General features: G+C 40.4%; 2 protein-coding genes and 1 non-coding gene across 3 annotated transcripts in view; 1 reads left to right on the top strand and 2 right to left on the bottom strand.

Annotated features, from left to right (window-relative positions):
• Positions 1-5,393, top strand: part of LOC109483415 (short-chain dehydrogenase/reductase family 42E member 1-like) — a 6,697-nt gene extending 1,304 nt beyond the window's left edge. The window contains exons 4-11 of the mRNA XM_019786427.1: positions 134-249; positions 520-595; positions 801-883; positions 3,073-3,210; positions 3,503-3,568; positions 3,883-3,946; positions 4,188-4,261; positions 4,375-5,393. Of these exons, the coding sequence (XP_019641986.1) occupies positions 134-249; positions 520-595; positions 801-883; positions 3,073-3,210; positions 3,503-3,568; positions 3,883-3,946; positions 4,188-4,261; positions 4,375-4,608 (851 nt within the window). The 3' untranslated portion in view covers positions 4,609-5,393. The remainder of the gene's footprint in view (positions 1-133; positions 250-519; positions 596-800; positions 884-3,072; positions 3,211-3,502; positions 3,569-3,882; positions 3,947-4,187; positions 4,262-4,374) is intronic.
• Positions 1,118-1,190, bottom strand: Trnar-ucg. Its single transcript has one exon. It is a non-coding gene; the product is annotated as a tRNA-Arg (tRNA).
• LOC109483371 (cAMP-dependent protein kinase regulatory subunit-like) lies at positions 4,923-18,216 on the bottom strand. Its single transcript, XM_019786376.1, has 11 exons — positions 17,812-18,216; positions 11,358-11,525; positions 10,649-10,740; positions 10,412-10,473; positions 9,845-9,891; positions 9,568-9,666; positions 9,284-9,343; positions 9,097-9,157; positions 8,778-8,899; positions 8,390-8,471; positions 4,923-8,185 (listed from the first exon to the last, which is right to left on the bottom strand). Exons 1-11 carry the CDS (start codon positions 17,974-17,976, stop codon positions 8,013-8,015), a joined length of 1,131 nt encoding a protein of 376 aa, XP_019641935.1. The 5' UTR covers positions 17,977-18,216; the 3' UTR covers positions 4,923-8,012.
• Positions 18,217-18,311: the final 95 nt, after the last annotated feature.

The raw sequence follows: 18,311 nt of genomic DNA, 5'->3' as shown, positions 1-18,311 counted from the left end.
TCTCTCTCTCTCTCTCTCTCTCTCTCTCTCTCTCTCTCTCTCTCTCTCTCTCTCTCTCCTCAACAGACCAGGGAGGGTAGTGGTATATTGTTTTGTACTGTATTAATGTTGTTGTTTTTGTTGTTGTCTCCAGCCTGTTGCAGACAGGGTGTACACAGACTGGTTTATACCAGTACCTATAATGTGGTTTTTGGTGGACAGAAGATTGAGTTTGGGGACGAGTCCTTGCCATACCTACCTCTGCACAAGGTAACAGATAAGACAACTGTAGCCGTACCTGTATTTCTATCATCAGTATTGGATAAGCAATATAATCACCTATCAGCATATTATTGAAACTACCCTTTACATACATGACTAACAAGAAGTCAGGGATTTCAGACTTCCAGGATGTATGCAATCCATATGCGGCATACTTAGCCTAGGAAATTGGTTAGGCTATATATATATCACTCTGCATAAAGGATATCAAAGTTTGTTTGTTTTTTCAATTTTTGAAACCTATGGTTTATTTTCTAGCACCCAGACTACTACTCCATGACCAAGTCCATGGCAGAAATGGAAATCCTAAAGGCAAATGGGACTATGGTGGAAGGTATCTGTTTTTTATGGAATGATATGAAGGAAGAAGAATAAGAGAAGATTGTGTGTAACTCTATTGTTATTCATTGTTAATATGTAACATTACATGTACAATGTATGTGGTTTAAACTTTGAACATTTATCAGAAAATATAGAAGAAAAACATTTGAACATTTCTTTGTGATTTTCTGTCATCAAATGATTTTTTTTTCTTCCAGGCGGAGGCGCATTGCACACCTGTGCCCTGCGACCTGCAGGAATATACGGACCAGGGGAACAGAGACATCTGCCCAGGATTGTGGTAGGTTTAGAATGAAAACATGCATTGCATGCCGCGCAGTGTAGCAGCGCCGACTACCGATCTTGAGACAAACTGCAGATACTGGAAAGCCTGAATGCATTACGATGTTCGATCTTTATTCACATGAGAAAGAGGAAAAATTGTACTTGAAAATGATAGCTATGATGGTGTTTGCCTACTGATGGTTATTTTTTCTTAAAAAGAGGAAGTAAAAAGAGATGAAAAAAAATTAATCGAGCCAGACAGGATTCGAACCTGCAATCTTCTGATCCGAAGTCAGACGCGTTATCCATTACGCTACTGGCCCAGTTGCGTGAGGGAGTTGATATTTTTAGGCATATGAATAGTAAAAGTTGCATAATTAATTATTTCGTAGTGAATTTTTGTTGCATTTTCATCCACGTTGTTGTTAATGATCAAATATAAGCTGGGAAGAAGATATTCTCGGGCTATTCATTGGATATTTACCCCCAGTTAGAACATGGCCACCTTTCCTCAGCCAATCAGGAGCCTGTATTTCTTGTGACTAAATCCACATAGTGCGGTCCCCAAAGGGACAGGGGTGTACTAACCAACGAATAAATTAGACTAACTCGGAGACGCCCATGTACTAACCAACGCATAAATTGACTAAGTTGGAGACGCCCACCATTCACATGCAAATAAATTGATTAAAAAAATTAACAACACAAGAAAACAGCAGTTTGATCAATTTCCCTGTATATCTTTATTCAAAAAGGTAGACAAAAGAAACTCATGACAAGGAAAGTGAACAACGAACAGAGAATGAATAATGAGTATGGATGAAGCAAAAAAATCAGAAGGTTTCTTACAAATGTCATGTATAACGAGAGTTTCTCATACATTGTAAAAAAAATGAAACACAGAAGCTACAAACTTTTAGCGATACATTAAAACGATGCAAAGTCTTCCCAACATGTCTGACATGATTTGCACATTCTTAAACTTTGAAAACAAACCACGGTAAGACTAAAAAAAGAATACACCAACATGCTTAGACAGCAGGGCAGGCACTGGGCGAGGGAAGGAGGGGTTAGAGCAGGAACGAGTCGGTCCGGGAACAGAACACTGAACAGGCCGGCAGAGACGCCACGACCAACTTGTTTGGGATCAGGTCAGGGACTGCTGTCTCAGACAGACAACCGAGAATTTTTAAACCCAAAAACAGAAGGCATTGTGGGGCTAGCAAGGTGTTGTAAACCATGACAAGAACCGCTATGCACATTTCACACAAGGCTGCGAGAAGTAGCTCAGCTGCAATTCATGAATGAGAACAAAAGGACGTACTACAAGCTGTAATGTTGTTGGTAAGGTTTCTAGGAAAACAAACGAGTGGTTTTTGAAGAAAACAAAACATGATTGTGTAAAATGTATTTCTTCTGCTTCGGAAAGATGGTCATGTTCTAAGTCAGTTAAAGGATGGGCGAATTGCTCGTATATGTGGATTTGGTACAGCCCCGCACCCCCCTCGGATTTTGTTGGCACCCCTCGGGCTCCGCCCTCGGGATGCCAACAAAATCCTTGGGAGGGCGGGGCTGTACCAAATCCACATAAACTCGCTCCGCCCATCCTTTAACTAATACTTAACGTTATCGTCAGCCAACAAAGGCTTCCTTTCGTGTGGATTTTGCTGGGTTTGCACGTTTGGTTTGAGCCAAATTTGTAGCCTAGAACCTAGCTCTCAGTTCACCACGGACCCGAAACTGTACTATTTCATGGCTATTCCGAGAACGATAGTCCCAGAATTTGCCACGTTATTGGTTCGTGCAAGGAGGTTCAAATCCTCCTTGTGCACCGTTTTGTGCACCGTAGCTTGTATAATACCCGTACAACAGCGCCACCTTTCGAGAGGTTTCAGACTTGCAGATGTATTAAGTTACACCGAGAAACAGGTGGTTCGATCAAGTTAGAGGTTCGATTAGACTGTCAGGCTATTTAATTTACTGCAGAGGTGTTTTTTTTTTTAAGGAAAACTTCAAATTCTCTTAGCAAGGTTGATATTGAATATCAATGTGAAAAAGTTTTTCCCTTTTTTTCTCTTTCACTTTTCAGGGAAATCAAACCACATGCTCAGTGTTAGGAGAGTAAGTTAACGTTAATGCTTGCAATATTATGTTTCTGTCTGCCATCGTGAACAGTTTAAATGACATTAAATTTTCTTTGTCTAGTCCTACATCGAGCAGGGCCTGTTTTCTGTTGTGTATGGAGAGGCTGACTCCCTTGTTGAGTTTGTACACGTGGACAACCTGGCAAAGGCACATGCACTGGCAGGACGCGCATTACAAGAGGACAAACAGCACATAGCAGTGAGTCTTGGAAAACTGGCAGTTGAAGAAATTCTTAAGTTCTATAATTGTACAAGGAAAATATTTGCGATGTCATGAATTCATAATGGGGAAAGAAGTGCCACCTTTTGAGAAGATTTAGACCTACAACTACAGTTATAAACTTCAAATTAATGCATTTAGATGAAAATTAAGAAAAGCTCTCTTAACCAAATTTTTTTATCCCCCCCTCAAAAAAATTACTACAATATAGACTGTAGTTGTTTGTTTTTTGTGACTTGTTATTCCTTTTATACTGTGACTTGCATTCCAGGCAGGACAAGCTTATTTCATCTCTGACGGGAAACCAGTCAACAACTTCGAGTTCTTTAGACCACTGGTAAGGAAAATATAAACAGCAACATAAAAACATTAATATATTTGACAGAAAACTGATCAAACAATTGATTGGTTGAACAGTTAATTGAAATGCTGTCATTGGTTTAACTGCTAATTGTGATGGACATTTAGGATAGGTCTTTCTCTATTTGTATCACTTCACTCACTTCAGTCACTCACTTGCTACCCCGTATCTGTTTTATCGTCAGTAGTTCCCCATCTTCCAAGGGTTAGACATGCTTACACGCTGACACTTGATGGCAGTCTGCCAAATTTCATAAATGTCAAATGTAGACTGTTACCTTAATCCCCCAGGTTGAAGGCCTTGGTTACACCTATCCTACAGTCAGGCTACCTGTGTCACTCATCTACTTCTTTGGTGAGTCTTGATTTATCTTATGTTTTACACAAAAAACAAGAAAGCAAAAAGCTTGACATGAACTATTTATAGTTTTGAATCTCATTTATAATTGTTAGTTTCTCTCCACACATTTTACCACTGGCTCCAATAAAGGCATTACAGATATGCATATACATGTAGAATGGAACTGAAGACAGGAAATAAAGTTACCCTTTTATTGAACCTTTGACCTAACTCAGACTTGATGTGTTTTTTTTAGCATTCCTAACTGAGATGATCCACTTTGTTGTGGGGAGGGTCTATAACTTCCAACCTCTTCTAACCAGGACTGAGGTAAGATTGAACCGTAATTCTGTAAGAATATGAATTTACTAGATGGTTTAGTTCTGACATTGGCAAGCTAATGCAACATATCACCCAACAGTATACTCATGTTTCTCTTGCAGGTTTACAAGACAGGGGTGACTCACTACTTTAACTTAGGGAAGGCCAAAAGGGAACTCGGGTACGAACCAGCAGAGTTTGACCTTTCAGAGGTCGTGCAGTGGTTCAAGGACAGAGGTCATGGCAAGGTTAACAGTCAAGGTTCAAGGTCAAAGTGGAGGCGACTTTTGCTGGACCTGGCATTCGCTCTAATGGCTGTGTTGGTTGTTATGTCGTTTTTGCCACGTGCAATTTGATTGTTCTTGTTAGTTACTGTAGAAATGATCAACGCACAAAAGATTTCCATCATTGAAAGACCACATCTTTGCCATCCATATATTAGTAGGTTGTTAGCTTTGATTATATTTTTATCTTTGTGGTTTTAGAACGTATTTCATTTCTTTGGATGAAACGAGTCATAGTTTTGTCAGTTTTTGTTTTCTTTTCAGATTTCTTGCAGACTTTTTGTTCAAAATTTATGTACACAAACATTCCTAAAATACTGCCATAATGGTAAACGCACAAATTTTTGTACATCAAAAACTCATTGAAGACTCAGGACTTACTAATCTGAATATACACCATTTATTGGGACAATAATAATAGAATAATGTGCATGTACAGACTTAATATATTGTAATATCATAGAATTGTGTACAATGATCATATACCCTACAGTCAAGATCGACTCTCTTACATGAGAAAAAACAAACAGTAGGAATCAACTACTGTCTACCTACTCGCCACTATAGCTGAGAACTGGAGTATATTTTTGGCAAAGCCTCGGGGACTAAGCCTTTTTATCTTGCTCTGCAGGAAGAGGCAGACACATATCAAGTGGTAGTGTGCTTATGTAGAGGTCTGGCAATACTGTAAATACATGAATATATGAACATTTTGTCTACCATTTACTAACCTCCAGCCACTATATAGCGCATTTTTTTCTTCTTTACAACCTTTCTCTGACACCGTTTCTTCTGTGTTCTTGAACAGAAATTACTCGTAAATTGTATCCGTAACGATTAAAACTCTAGGCACATCATATCTACGCCTCTTTTGTTTCGAGCATACCTGTAGACGTTTAGCAACGACTTAAAGAAATAAGTGCTTTTAAATTTGTGTGATGTGTGTTTACTTAAAAATTGTACTGAATACTGGAGTCTCTGCAGAACGTCACAAAACGTAGCACAGATAAAGAAGCTAGCAACAAAACGAGGAGCCAAAGAGATGTTTCAACCTATCAGAGGCCTGCGACTTTGCGCTCCGACCACAGCGTACAAAGGACACTTGGAAACGTGGAATGTTGACGTACCAAACTCAGTGACGTGTGACCAGATTTACCAAACTTGCAGTTCCCACCCAATCTGCCAGATGTTTACATTACCAGGAAAACAGTTATTCTGTTCAAATTCTTTCACAATTATAGAACATTGTCCTCCGAAAGTAGGGCCATCAAATCAATTCGCTTTACAAATTGAACAGATGATTGGTGATACAAACTGTATCTGCACGTACTGTATTTGGGACGTTGCGTTCTCAACGGTATAAGACACCGTTCTCTGTAAATACACGTACCATAGTTTGTAGGCAATGTTCATATACTTGCCAAAAGAATGCTGTCATGTGATTGTAACTATCAGGCGACATACCTATATGGGCAAAGATTGGCAATGTCTAGAGCAGTATTTATGTTTCATGAAAAACCTTATCCTTGAGCCATAAGTTTATACAACACCTTTCTTCGTTATACAATGTAAGATGGTACACTGTTAACCTATGCATGCATGAGGTCAAAAGATAAAGGCCCCTAACTTGTAAACAGTTGTTGTCTGGACCATGCTTAATACAGTATGACATATTTTGTTTAATTAAGTCCAGGGGCATTCAATTTTGACATATTACCCACAATGCATCACACTGCATGCGCAGTTCGAACAGTGAACCAGCTTATTATGTTAATGCATCTATTCTCAAAACATCTGGTAGATCAGCACTTTAACTGGTCAGATCACAGCAAGCTTGATCTGCATGTGAGTCGGACCACAGTATACCTTCTCAATCAAGGCTGGATCACAACAACCGCTGGGATTGGATCACAAGTGACGGATCAAAGAAAGATCCCAGAGCCTGCTCAACTACCGATTTACCAAGGGATCACATTTCGAATCAACGTACGCACTTAAAAGCTTTCGACGACACAACTGAATTCACTATCACACACTCATGAATTAAACTTGCACATGTACATGTACTCTTCATTTACCTTTGGTAATACCCATATAATGATAGACATAATTAAAAACCTTTTATAGATAATATTGAAATAAATTGTGGGCGCCATTTACACTACGTACAAGATACATTATACATGATAACAAAACCTTGCACCATAAAGACAGCTTACTGTCATACAACACAATACTAAGAACATTATACACAAAGAGTAATATTATAATAATAATTCCTTTCTGACCTATATAGTATCTCTTTTTGTCCACTCTCCTATTATGAAATGGTATGATCCAAAACTGGTTAAATGGCTGAACCATCCCTGTGCGTGAATGGAATGGTCTAAACACTGCCATTGTTTACTTGGACCGTTGCCTGATTTTGGGTCAATCCACTTCACAATAGGGGAGTCATACGCTAACACTGAATTTGGGTGAAAACTTTACTGAGGGAAAGCACAAAATATAACCATACAGGAACTAAGAAAGTAACACAATGCTTGTCATTTTCTAGTGTTTCTAATATATATAACTCCAATTTGGTGTCTAAATGACCATAGATGTTATTGTACGTCTGAAATGTCTGCCAGTTTTGCCTGTCCGTTATCTTTGAAAAATAGAACACTATCTGATAGCATACACACACAGTCTAGTTCCCCTGCCCTGACCATTTTACTTCAAGTACCACCAGACCAAATCAAATAATAAGCAGGCCCCAATCTATACAGCTTTCATAACGTTTTCCCTAACCATCTTTCCTACTCGCCCCCTTACCCAAACAAGGACAGGCATTATTGGCATGTATACCTACGTAATACTTTTGCACATTTGCTTATCATATTGTTTCGTGACAACTGCTTCTGATACAAAAACAAAAAACAGTTATCAAGAACGTTGGACGTAAAATCACAGATCAGTAGATTTTTTCCCTTCTGTTTTTACCCGATGAAGGTGACAAAACTTTTGAACTAAATGTAGTCAAACGTAAGCGTAGGATCCGATGAAGTGGAAAACTTGGTGTACAAATGACAGGATAACCTTTTGCACATAAACTTCAGATATATATTACGTGTAACATATATGTGGACAATTCTTGATCTAGTAGGGGAAAATAAGCACGCTGGCAGAGCGTACTGCGGCTATACGAAACCTGGATTTTTGCAGTTTTTGTTGGATGTTTGATCAACGTTGCATCAGAATTTTGCCCGTTGCAGGCGATATGTTTTCTGACACAACATGCGAAAACTATTGATGGGATATCCTTAAATATGCAAATATGACCGTAAACGAGACATTCTGGTTTTGTGTAGGCGGAGCACGCTCTACTGACGTGCTGGGAAAATATGACCTGTGACTGGGTTGATATATTTCCGAGCCGTAATACGATAGAGGTTTTATTTCCGAACGTGTTTATGGCACGCGGACGAGGGACTTCAGACCGATAGCGAGACGAAGCTGTTGTATTGGGAGATGTTACGCTTGAGGATGTCGGAGCACGGTCCCAGGACGCGCTCGAAACGGGCGCGGTCCAGCTTCACGCACTTCATGGGCCCGCGGGAAACAACGGTAGCCGCACGAGGCCTGTCCAGGAGTAGAGCGATCTCGCCTGGGGAGAGAAAAATAAAGAGAAATTTCATAACCATCGTGAAAAGTTTCACATTACATATTTATGAAGTCATGATCTATCCTGAATATTATTGGTTTGAATAGCCTTCTAGCTAGAGGCCTGACCAATGGAAGGGCTGCTAGAAGTGTGATGCAGTCAGGCTAATTGTAGTACAATTGTAGGCTAATTGTGGAATAAACTTACCGAAGTAGTCAGAGGGTCCCAGCCTACCCACTTCCACGTACTCCTCATTTTCCGATCGGCGCTGTAGGACAGCCGCAGTGCCCTGCAATAAGAAAAAACAGTCAACACACACTCACTCCAACTCAAACAAGAAATCAGAGATTTCAGACTGCCAGGAAGTGCTAGACAATCCTGAGCTTCCTGAATTCCCCCATGTCCACCACCATATCCCAACCAGATTTTAAGCCTTTCATGTTTTATGAGTGTTTCCTGTACCTGACCTTTTGACATCCCATCTCTATGCCTGTCAATCTATCCTCAACCCATGTGCTGTCAACCTACTCTTAGGACAAACTGATACACAACCCCACAGCTTAGTGTGAAGAAGGCTAAGTAAGAAGAACAGTACCTCTGTTATAATGAAGAAGTCCTCTCCTGGTTCCCCCTGCCTTACAATCTCACTACTGTCGTCAAACTGGCATGGCTCCAGCGCGTCTGCGATCGTCAGGCGCTCCCACTCATCAAGAGATTCTACCAGTGGAAGAAAACACATTAGCTGGTTTCACTAGTATACGAGCACTACCTAGCAACGTTTGACAGATCTGCCGAACTAGATAAATGCAGACTGTGAAACCTATCAAGAGATTCTACAGATGAAAGAAAAAACACTGTAGCATTCTGTTTTCTCTTGTGTATGAGCACAAGAACTGTAGAACTGTGGAACCTACCTAGAATGGAAACCTTGCTGAGGAATTCTTCGTACATCTTTCTCTTCCGCATTGTGCTTCCCTGTGGGCAGAATTTTTAAAAATTAGAAAATGAAAAAATCATCCCAATCACAAAAGGACTGGAATGTCATGACTTTAGAATACAAAACATAGATGGTCTTTTACATGATAATTGTAGGACACATACCATGAGTATACGTCTGTATGTGTCTCTGTCGATGGCCCACAATTTCAGGTCTGTCTTTGCCTGTAACAAACAAGAAATCAGATACGACATATTGAGAAATGAAACAACAACTAAAAACTGCAGTGATGCTATAAAATGAAAATAAAAATACACATACAGTACAATTTTTTTAGACATTGTTTATGCAAGATTCCTAAGAATTGATTAGATTTCCAACAATCTTTCTATCTGCTAGTTAAGGTGTACCTGGACTGTTGCATATTTGAGGATATCTAAAGGTTTACCTTGACTGTTGCAGCTCTAGGGGTGCCGTAGATGAGGGCTAGTTCTCCAAAACTCCCACCATCTCCAATAGACGTCACCTTCTCATTGTCAACATATATCTGAGTGCACAAAACAGCGAAGAGTTTTAGAACTATCCCAGTGGACAAAATACCATTTTAGACTTAGGAATTAGTATAACATGCAAAACACTTATCTAAGCTCTTCTCATTAATAAAAAAAAGTCATTTTGCCAGTTATGCAGTCAAGATTGTTATGAAAGAAAGTTTGTACACTTACATCTACTTCACCCTGGTCAATGATGTAGAAATTGTCGCCCTCGTCACCTGTGCAGGGGGTAAACAACTTCACATAAACAACAAAATAAACAACATTCCAGCACTGGTGCACCTGTAAACAAACCGTCCCTGTCCAATCAGATCAACTCTCTCAATCAGTATATAGGTTTCTACCAGCACACTTTTAATAGGAACCCCACCATTGGTGACAGATTCAACCAGGCAATGCCAACCACCAATGGCAGCAAACGTGACAAAACCTGGCATGTTGTTTCAGCTGTCTTGAATGAAACGTGACATGTGACTGGACGGAATGAAGTTTAATGCCAGGACAGAAAAGGTTGGTTGACTGTGAAAGGAAAAACATGTTTGTGCTTTAGTGGACTCCGGCCAAGGAAAAAAAATGTCAACATTAAAAACTGTGACATTGAAACAGTTGTGGGGTGGAGGACATGCAAAGGTCACAGTAGTAAAAATTTCATGAAATACACCTGCTTTTTTTTTTCTACATTCCAGTATAGTGTTAAGTACTCATTAAGAACTGTAAGGGAGCAGATTTCAAACTGACCTTGTTGTATGACCCTCTCTCCGGCAATGTGGGTAACAGGAAACATAGCATCAAAGATGTCACTGGGGAAGTAAAATGGAAGAAAAAACACATTAGAGGGTGGCACTTCTAGATTGAAGGACATTATTTCAGTCGAAATCTTGTGTTTTGCCAGTACTTGTGTATCTTTGTGGTAATCGTGTTCTTTCTTAACAATGTGAACTCTCGTGTTTTCGCGACACCGCAGGAAAGTCATACCTGCGTTCGTTATCATCCAGATGACTGAACAGCACGTTTTTGGCGATGGCCTTCGAAAGAGCAGCCATGGTCTTGTAGTCCTTGGGAACAACCTAAAGACAGAAAACTTTGGTTATACATAGTACACTTTTCCAACAACCCAACCTGTGATTTTAACACAAAAAAAGGTAACAATAATGTCAATTTTCTGCCATATTTTTAGTCAAACAATGTAGGTTACAAAATGACACGTATGATTTGTGGTGACCTTTCTATAATGACCTTATGATCCCTTGTTAAATATAAAATGACCTTCTAGAAATCATGAACAGTTTATTGAGTACAAATAATTGATGTGGCAAAACAAACCCAAGCATTTGTCAATGTCAGGACTACAGAGGGGCTTTCTTATAGGTATGACAACCTTTTGAGTTATTTATTTTGAAAGCTGCAGTGCTTTTAGAACAAAATGTGCATGGATTTAGATTAATTGAAAATAAGCTTCATATAGGACTCCCTACTAGGAGGCGGAGCTGTTGTTGAAATATGATAAGACATGTACAAGAAATCAGACATTTCAGACTTGTGAACCAGTCAGAATTGCCCTGAGGAAGGAGACAGACGGTCACCAAAACGTCGGCTGAATAAAAGACTTAGACTGTCTTGGTTATGTAAAACGAGTCTCCTTACTCATGTTACGATACAGTTGGAAATAAGACGTGAGAACTACCTTCTTCACGTAGGAAGCCAGGTCTTCTTCCTTCACGACCTCAGCGCTGACGGCGCCCCGCCTGCGCCGGCCCGTCATGGCGGGGTTGGGCGGCGTGGGGGAGATCTCGTCATCCCGCTCGTCTGGCGATGGAGAACCAGACTTTGGCTTGGACTTGTTGGCTGAATCCTGCAGGGGTGGGACATGACATCGACCAATCAGTGATGCTCTTTTGTTGCTGTTAGGCTTTTGATACCTCATCACATTCATGCTTAGATGATTGGTTAAAGCGTTCTCATCATATCGAATCATGGATCACTCCCCGCTACAAATAAATGTCGTTGATGACGACAGATAACCAGCCAGATAATCCTTCAGTAAAAGATCTCTATCAAACATGATTACATTTAATTGCATTGGGGTGAAAATACTATGAAATATCTATCAGAAATAAAACAGTTCCATAAATTACAAAAGTACAAACACATGTCAGATAGCTTTTATGACTTAAGCCCACAAATTAGCTATAGACATCTAAAATCTAAAATATGTTTTTCCAAAATCTACAAGATACCTTTCTGAATCGGAAAATCTGTTCCATGACTACATGAATCCTCTGGCGAAGAAAAACAGGAAAGACTTCCACGTGATATCGTAATTTGCATATAACGTTGCAAAGTCAAGGGGATATAGCAACGTAAGTATGGGATAATCATATAGTTAGCCTGAAGAGTTTTGTGCCATTACCAGCGTGAGTAGTCGTCATAGGGTCAAAGACCTTTGCGCCTTAACGTCAGATTTCGTGCGCAACACTGGGGGGTAAAATGCATCAGTACCGCTAAAATTGTCTGTTTTAAGAAGTTAGCGTGTGAGATTATGTACTTTGATCAGTTAAAAGCTTAGATACGTGACTAAAGACACGACGCACACTTTTGTGTAATAAATAAATAAATAATCTCTTTCATTTTGGATGCCTAGCCTTCACCGATATAAGTTTTTAGTATGATTCATAGTTGCTTAAATTCTGAAGAATGACCAGTGCAGGTAAAAATACTTATACTTGTACAATTTTCAATCATGTTAGTTACATGTGGTCCTAGTAAAAAACATGCACCCGGCTAAAACCTAAATATAAAACATTACACTAACAGTATTAATGAATTCACAAAATCTCTTGTGTACTTTGCACTCCCATGAAAAAATATTTTCTAGATGATTTCTAGGTGAAAACTTACACGTTGCGTGGCATTTTGTATCACCCACTGTCATTTCATAATACCATTATTTTTTTTAATATTGTAATAATAATACAGAAACAACAGCTGGGGCCAAAACCATTTTGCCATAGTGATATAGCTTTGGAGTTTCAGGTTCAAAGAAACTGTATATGTCACAGAGGAGACTCTGATCTGGTGATTTTACTGACAGAGATCCTGACTGGATTCTGCCAATTTTAAGACAGTCAGAACTTTTCAACTTTGATTTATGTTACTTTACTAACTGTAGATGATTTAACTTGAAAGTTAGGATTTGTACATGGGAAACCGCACTGACACATTAACAATACTGCTCGCAGTCTCTGTCGAGGAGAGACTTCAACTGTGAGGGATCTCTATCCAATATCAGTAGAATCATCGATTCTGCTCTAATACTAGTAACACATACAAATACATCCAAGATAGTGCCATATGAATTTCATTAAAGTTTAAACATCGCCCAGGTTTTGTTGCAGAAATATCTTTAACCGGAAGCCATTATAGTTGTAAAACATTCTTCTTTTTGAAATTGTTGTACTGCTTTAAAATCATAACAATGTGAACATGATAAATCAAATCATACAGTGAGAAGACTCAAAAGTCACATGATGGCAAAAACATATGCGTTGACCGTTAGTTCATGTAAACCCATGCTTTGGCGAAATAAAACCGATATGGAAATAGACAAATTCAAAATCACAGCAGTGTACATGCAACTTCCTGCTGCCTTTGCCATATAGTATCTATAAATTAAAGAATCCAATACATTTCACCCATAAAATTTTGATTTATCTTTTTGCAAACTAGTGCAACATATGTACGTTTGTACATGTAGACTCTAAAGTGACAAAAACACACAGTACATCAGTGAGTCACATACCATACATGTAGCTTGCATTTGCGGCATCGCTTCTGAATCTTCGTAAAACCAACACAAACCAAGCAAACCACAACAACGCGGCTTACGCCCTTCTATTCTACTTCTACGGTAGAAATTGTAACGCTTACGCGTGGGTCTAAGTCAACCCAACTTCTCCACCAGATGTTTACAAATATGGTCCAATCACTTTACACCCGTGTGCCGTATCCAAACAACGCAATACGAGCCGAGCACAAGCCGAGGGATATTGAATAACATGTAATATTTCATTTAAAAGGTTTTGCGTAATGAAAAGACCCAGATAAAATGGGCCACCTTTGTTGGTGACGGATTATGTTCCGAACAATGGTCTTAATAAATCTGTTATTGGGTTGTGTTGATGACAACAAAATTAATGATTACAACATGAATTACAGTTCCTAGTAAATTCTTTCATCAGTGACAACTTTGGAAGGATAAGGATACTAACCTCCAAATTTTCGATGGCTATCAGTCCATCTTGTTCACGGAGTGGCCTAATCTCGCGAGAGCGCGAGACTAGGCCCGAGACTTGCATCGGCCTGTCGGGTCCCACCCCCCGTCGCCTCCCTCCGAAGTAAGGGTAAGTAAGTCTTGGGGAGCTCCCAACCTTCTGTCCGGTTTAGCTTGGCACCTTCCAACTGTATGTGCACCGCTTCCTTAATCTTCCTATGTGGGTTACGAGACTCTTGATCTATGATTTCAATAATGTCAGAGATGGGCCTGGTAGTGATGTTGTGACCAGCCTGGAGTTGGTGTTGACTTAACGCAGATTTGCAGTCTTTCTGGTGTAATGACTTTTGGTGTTCAGAAGTCCTTTCCCCCAGTGACCGCTCAGTTTCACCAACGTAAACCTCCCCGCACTCTTCACACTTGATCTTGTAGATCACACCGCACTTCTCACCAGGTGCTAGAGGGTCCTTGGGTCTCACAAGGGCATTACGTAAGGTGAAGCCCGGTTTGGAGTACAGGCTCACATTGTGTTTTGCATATACACGTTTCAACCTCTCTGTGACTCCATGTATGTAGGGTAGAACCACGTAACTCGCTGGGAGTTGTTCTTGTTTTCCAGTCTTACTCTGTTCCTTGCTACTTTTGTCCTTTCTGGAGTTGTTTTCCCCCTCCCTCAGGGCCCATTCTGGGTATCCACAGTGTCTAAGGGCTACTCTGACTTTTTCCTTTCTGCCTCTCTCAACGCGGGATCTTCAATAAGGGTGTTGGCTCTGTGCATAAGAGTCCTAACTATCCCAAGCTTCTGTTGCACCGGGTGGTTGGAGGACCACTGTAAATAGTGGTCGGTGTGGGTTTCTTTTCTGAACACATCTGTAGTGATGGTGTTGTCTGGATTCCTGACCATCATGACATCCAGCATGGGGAGACGGTTGTCTTGTTCCCTCTCAATAGTGAACTTGATGCTGTCATGCTGTGTGTTGATGTGATCGAAGAGTTCCTGTTCATGTTCCTGTCTGTTCACAACGCCGGTGTCGTCTACATACCTCCCCCAGAACTTGGGGCGGTGTGGAGCAGTGTGTAGAGCTTTCCTCTCGAACTCCTCCATGAACAGGTTCGCTAACACAGGGGACAATGGAGAACCCATCGCCATGCCAAAGGTCTGTTCGTAGATAACATCATTGTACTGAAAGTACGTAGTGCTAACCACCAGGAGGAGGAGCTCACCAAATTCCTTGGGGGTTAACAAGGTACGATCTTTCCAGGTGGGATCCTTCTTTGCTCTACTAACTGCCATCCCGACGACCTCCTTCCCTGGAACACTAGTGAAGAGGGCTGTGACATCAAAAGATGTGAGTACCTCTCCATCTTCGAGTGTCACCTCTCGGATCTTAGTGACCAAGTCCAAAGAGTTCTTGATGTGTTCCTCTGCCTGTCCCACTAGGGGCTTAAGCAGGTCCGCTAGATGTCTAGCTAGGTGGTAAGTGATGGAATTAATCCCTGACACTATAGGTCTCATCTTGAGAGGGTTCTTATGTATCTTGGGTGTAGCATAGAACCTCGGGGTAGCATCAGATGTAGGGTACACCTTGTCATACACCTTGGGGTCAAGGTGGCCTGCTTTCTTAATCTCCCTAAGTTTTCTCTGTAACCTGCCCTTGAGTTTCTTCGTGGGGTTAACAGGGCCAATGACCTTATAAGTGTCCTTGTCTTCTAGCAACTTTTCGCATTTTTCCACATAGTCTGTTTTGTCCATAACAACAACCGCTTTCCCCTTATCTGCCGGGACGATAACAATGTCCTTATTTTCTTTAAGGGATTTTACAGCTTCTCTCTCCTCCCTAGAAAGGTTGGCTTTCGGGGGTTTGGAATTCTGCAGGATTCCTACAACCTCATTTCTCAACAAAGACTTACTTACCCTTACTTCGGAGGGAGGCGACGGGGGGTGGGACCCGACAGGCCGATGCAAGTCTCGGGCCTAGTCTCGCGCTCTCGCGAGATTAGGCCACTCCGTGAACAAGATGGACTGATAGCCATCGAAAATTTGGAGGTTAGTATCCTTATCCTTCCAAAGTTGTCACTGATGAAAGAATTTACTAGGAACTGTATCTATACGTGACAAATGAATCTCTTCAACAACATGAATTACGTAAATGTTTTTATTTGGGGAACTGTCTCTCTCTTTAAAAAGAAGTTATGAATAAAGTTTTGTTACCTTTCAAATTACAGAAATGTATACTATGTCTGGTCATTTCACACAAGCAAAAAAAGTCTCTTTATCCGCTTTGAAAGCCGCTGCTGCTCTACAGTTCTTGCATGAGACCTTTTGAAACAATGCATATGGCTCTTAGTGTACAAGATTTACAGTCCTCTGGGAAAAGACTACTTTTTAAAAAGTACTCCATGGAATTTTCCCATAGGGTTTCCTTTGTCACAGAGCTTAATTGGATCTATCATTTTGACAGAATAGCATTTTTTTCAATCATACGTTTTGTATGATTTCTTGTTTTCATCAGGTATTTTGGTCTGCCCATATGGCCTGGGCATGAAAGTGATTTTCATATTTCAAGCCCTGACATACATGCTCATATATAACATTGATTTAAAATTCTCATATATAACATTGATTCAAAATTCTGAGTGATGCAGGTAAAATTTGTCTGGTGTAGTTAATTTCTAAGGTATGAAGTAACGATTTCTTAAGGGCCTTACATGATAAATCATTTGGTTGTAAGAGTCTCATGAATGCCAACAGGGCTCAAAATCTCCATTTCCAACCAGCAATTTCCTGAGAAGTTGAGTTTTTCAAAGCCTTCCACTAAATGCATCAAACAAGCAACAAAAACAGCTGTCAGTCACACAGCAAGAACAGCTGGCATTTATCATGAGATCCATAACAGCACATAAACCAGCACAGCCCACACACAGTTAGTTCACATTGCATTATGTGATGTCGGCAGAATGTACTCTGTGCCTGCACAAATCCTGTAACATAAATTAAATCTTGTCCATAGCACTTTGGCAGGTGGTACTCTCATGTATTTATAAGAATGACATCTCGTCTTTAGTTTTCAAATGTTGTGTTGTAAAGGATAATATTGTCTGCAACAAGCAAAATTTTAATCAAATTAATGCAATGTTGACCAAATATAACCAGAAAACGTGGAAAATCTGGATTTTGTGCCAGCGCAGTATGTTACTATCTATGTATGTATGTTCTGTCAAAATTTATTTTATATGTTAAATTCAACTTCGGCATCATTTGAAAACAATTGCAACAAAACATGACTGAGCAAGGCAGGAATTTGACCTTGAGAAATATACATACCACTAAAATTTCATCATTTCTACCCAATCCTCCCAATGCATTGTGGGATACAATAAAAATGCAGGCAACCACAGTAAGGTACAATCCCATCATGCAACCCAACTTTGGCAGGCAGCAGTTGAAAATACGGTTGTGACAGAAAATGCTGGACCTCGTAGTTAGAACAAGAACGCCAAGAATGTGACCTTGACATACATTCACATCAATTATAAACGCATTAACTCAACCGTCCGCCAGTTAGAGCTGTCAATCACGCCTCCATTACAAGACATGAATAAATTTGTTGTTGGACAAGATGTGATCAAAGGGTGTGAACGTATGTGCTGACAAATCATGCCACGTCCCCGCTTAACAGAATTAAACACGGTAGATGAACGATTAATCTACAAACATTAAGTCTGGGTGATCTATAAAGAGCAGGTCTCAAAATGTGTGGTAAAAGACAAACGTAGATCTACACACACGGAGAGAGAAATTATGGCGGAAGGTCAACACTGAAACAAGTGCATGTCTGACTGCCACCAAGCGCACCAAACGCCCCACCTTTTCCAGGCGTTCGAAGTACTCGCGCAGGAAGCCCAGCGGACTTTCGGGCTTGGTGATGCAGAGCTGCACGATGGCATCCTTCAGGACCTGCTGGATGTTGTGTTTTTGAACGTACGCCTCGCATTCTTTCAGGCTCTGCTCCTCATCCATGCTGGAAGCCATGTTGGGATGGATCTGTTGCTGCAGTCGCGGAGGGATATAAAATGTGCTGCAACACTAAAAATTTTCACAAAACCCCTCCTATCTACGCGTACGATGGCAAATTTTACAATGACTACACTCCTGTAACTAAAATGAAGATACCCTGTTGTTTCTATATGCGTGAATAACGCAGAACCGGTTGCTGCGATTGGGTGCTATATTGTTTGTCGCATGTGTACAAGCTGACAAAAAATAAACACGGTAAAGAGTTCTAAACTCATTAGCCGCTCAGCCAATCAGAGCAGCTGATGACGTCAATTGGCCTCGTTCTGAATCCGCGTTGCCGAAGTTTCACG

This window comes from Branchiostoma belcheri, unplaced genomic scaffold (genome assembly GCF_001625305.1).
Source record: "Branchiostoma belcheri isolate BF01 breed outbred unplaced genomic scaffold, Haploidv18h27 scaffold64, whole genome shotgun sequence".
Lineage (NCBI taxonomy): Eukaryota > Metazoa > Chordata > Leptocardii > Amphioxiformes > Branchiostomatidae > Branchiostoma > Branchiostoma belcheri.
The sequence above is the reverse complement of the archived record's forward strand: the minus strand, read 5'-3'. Positions and strand labels throughout refer to the sequence as shown.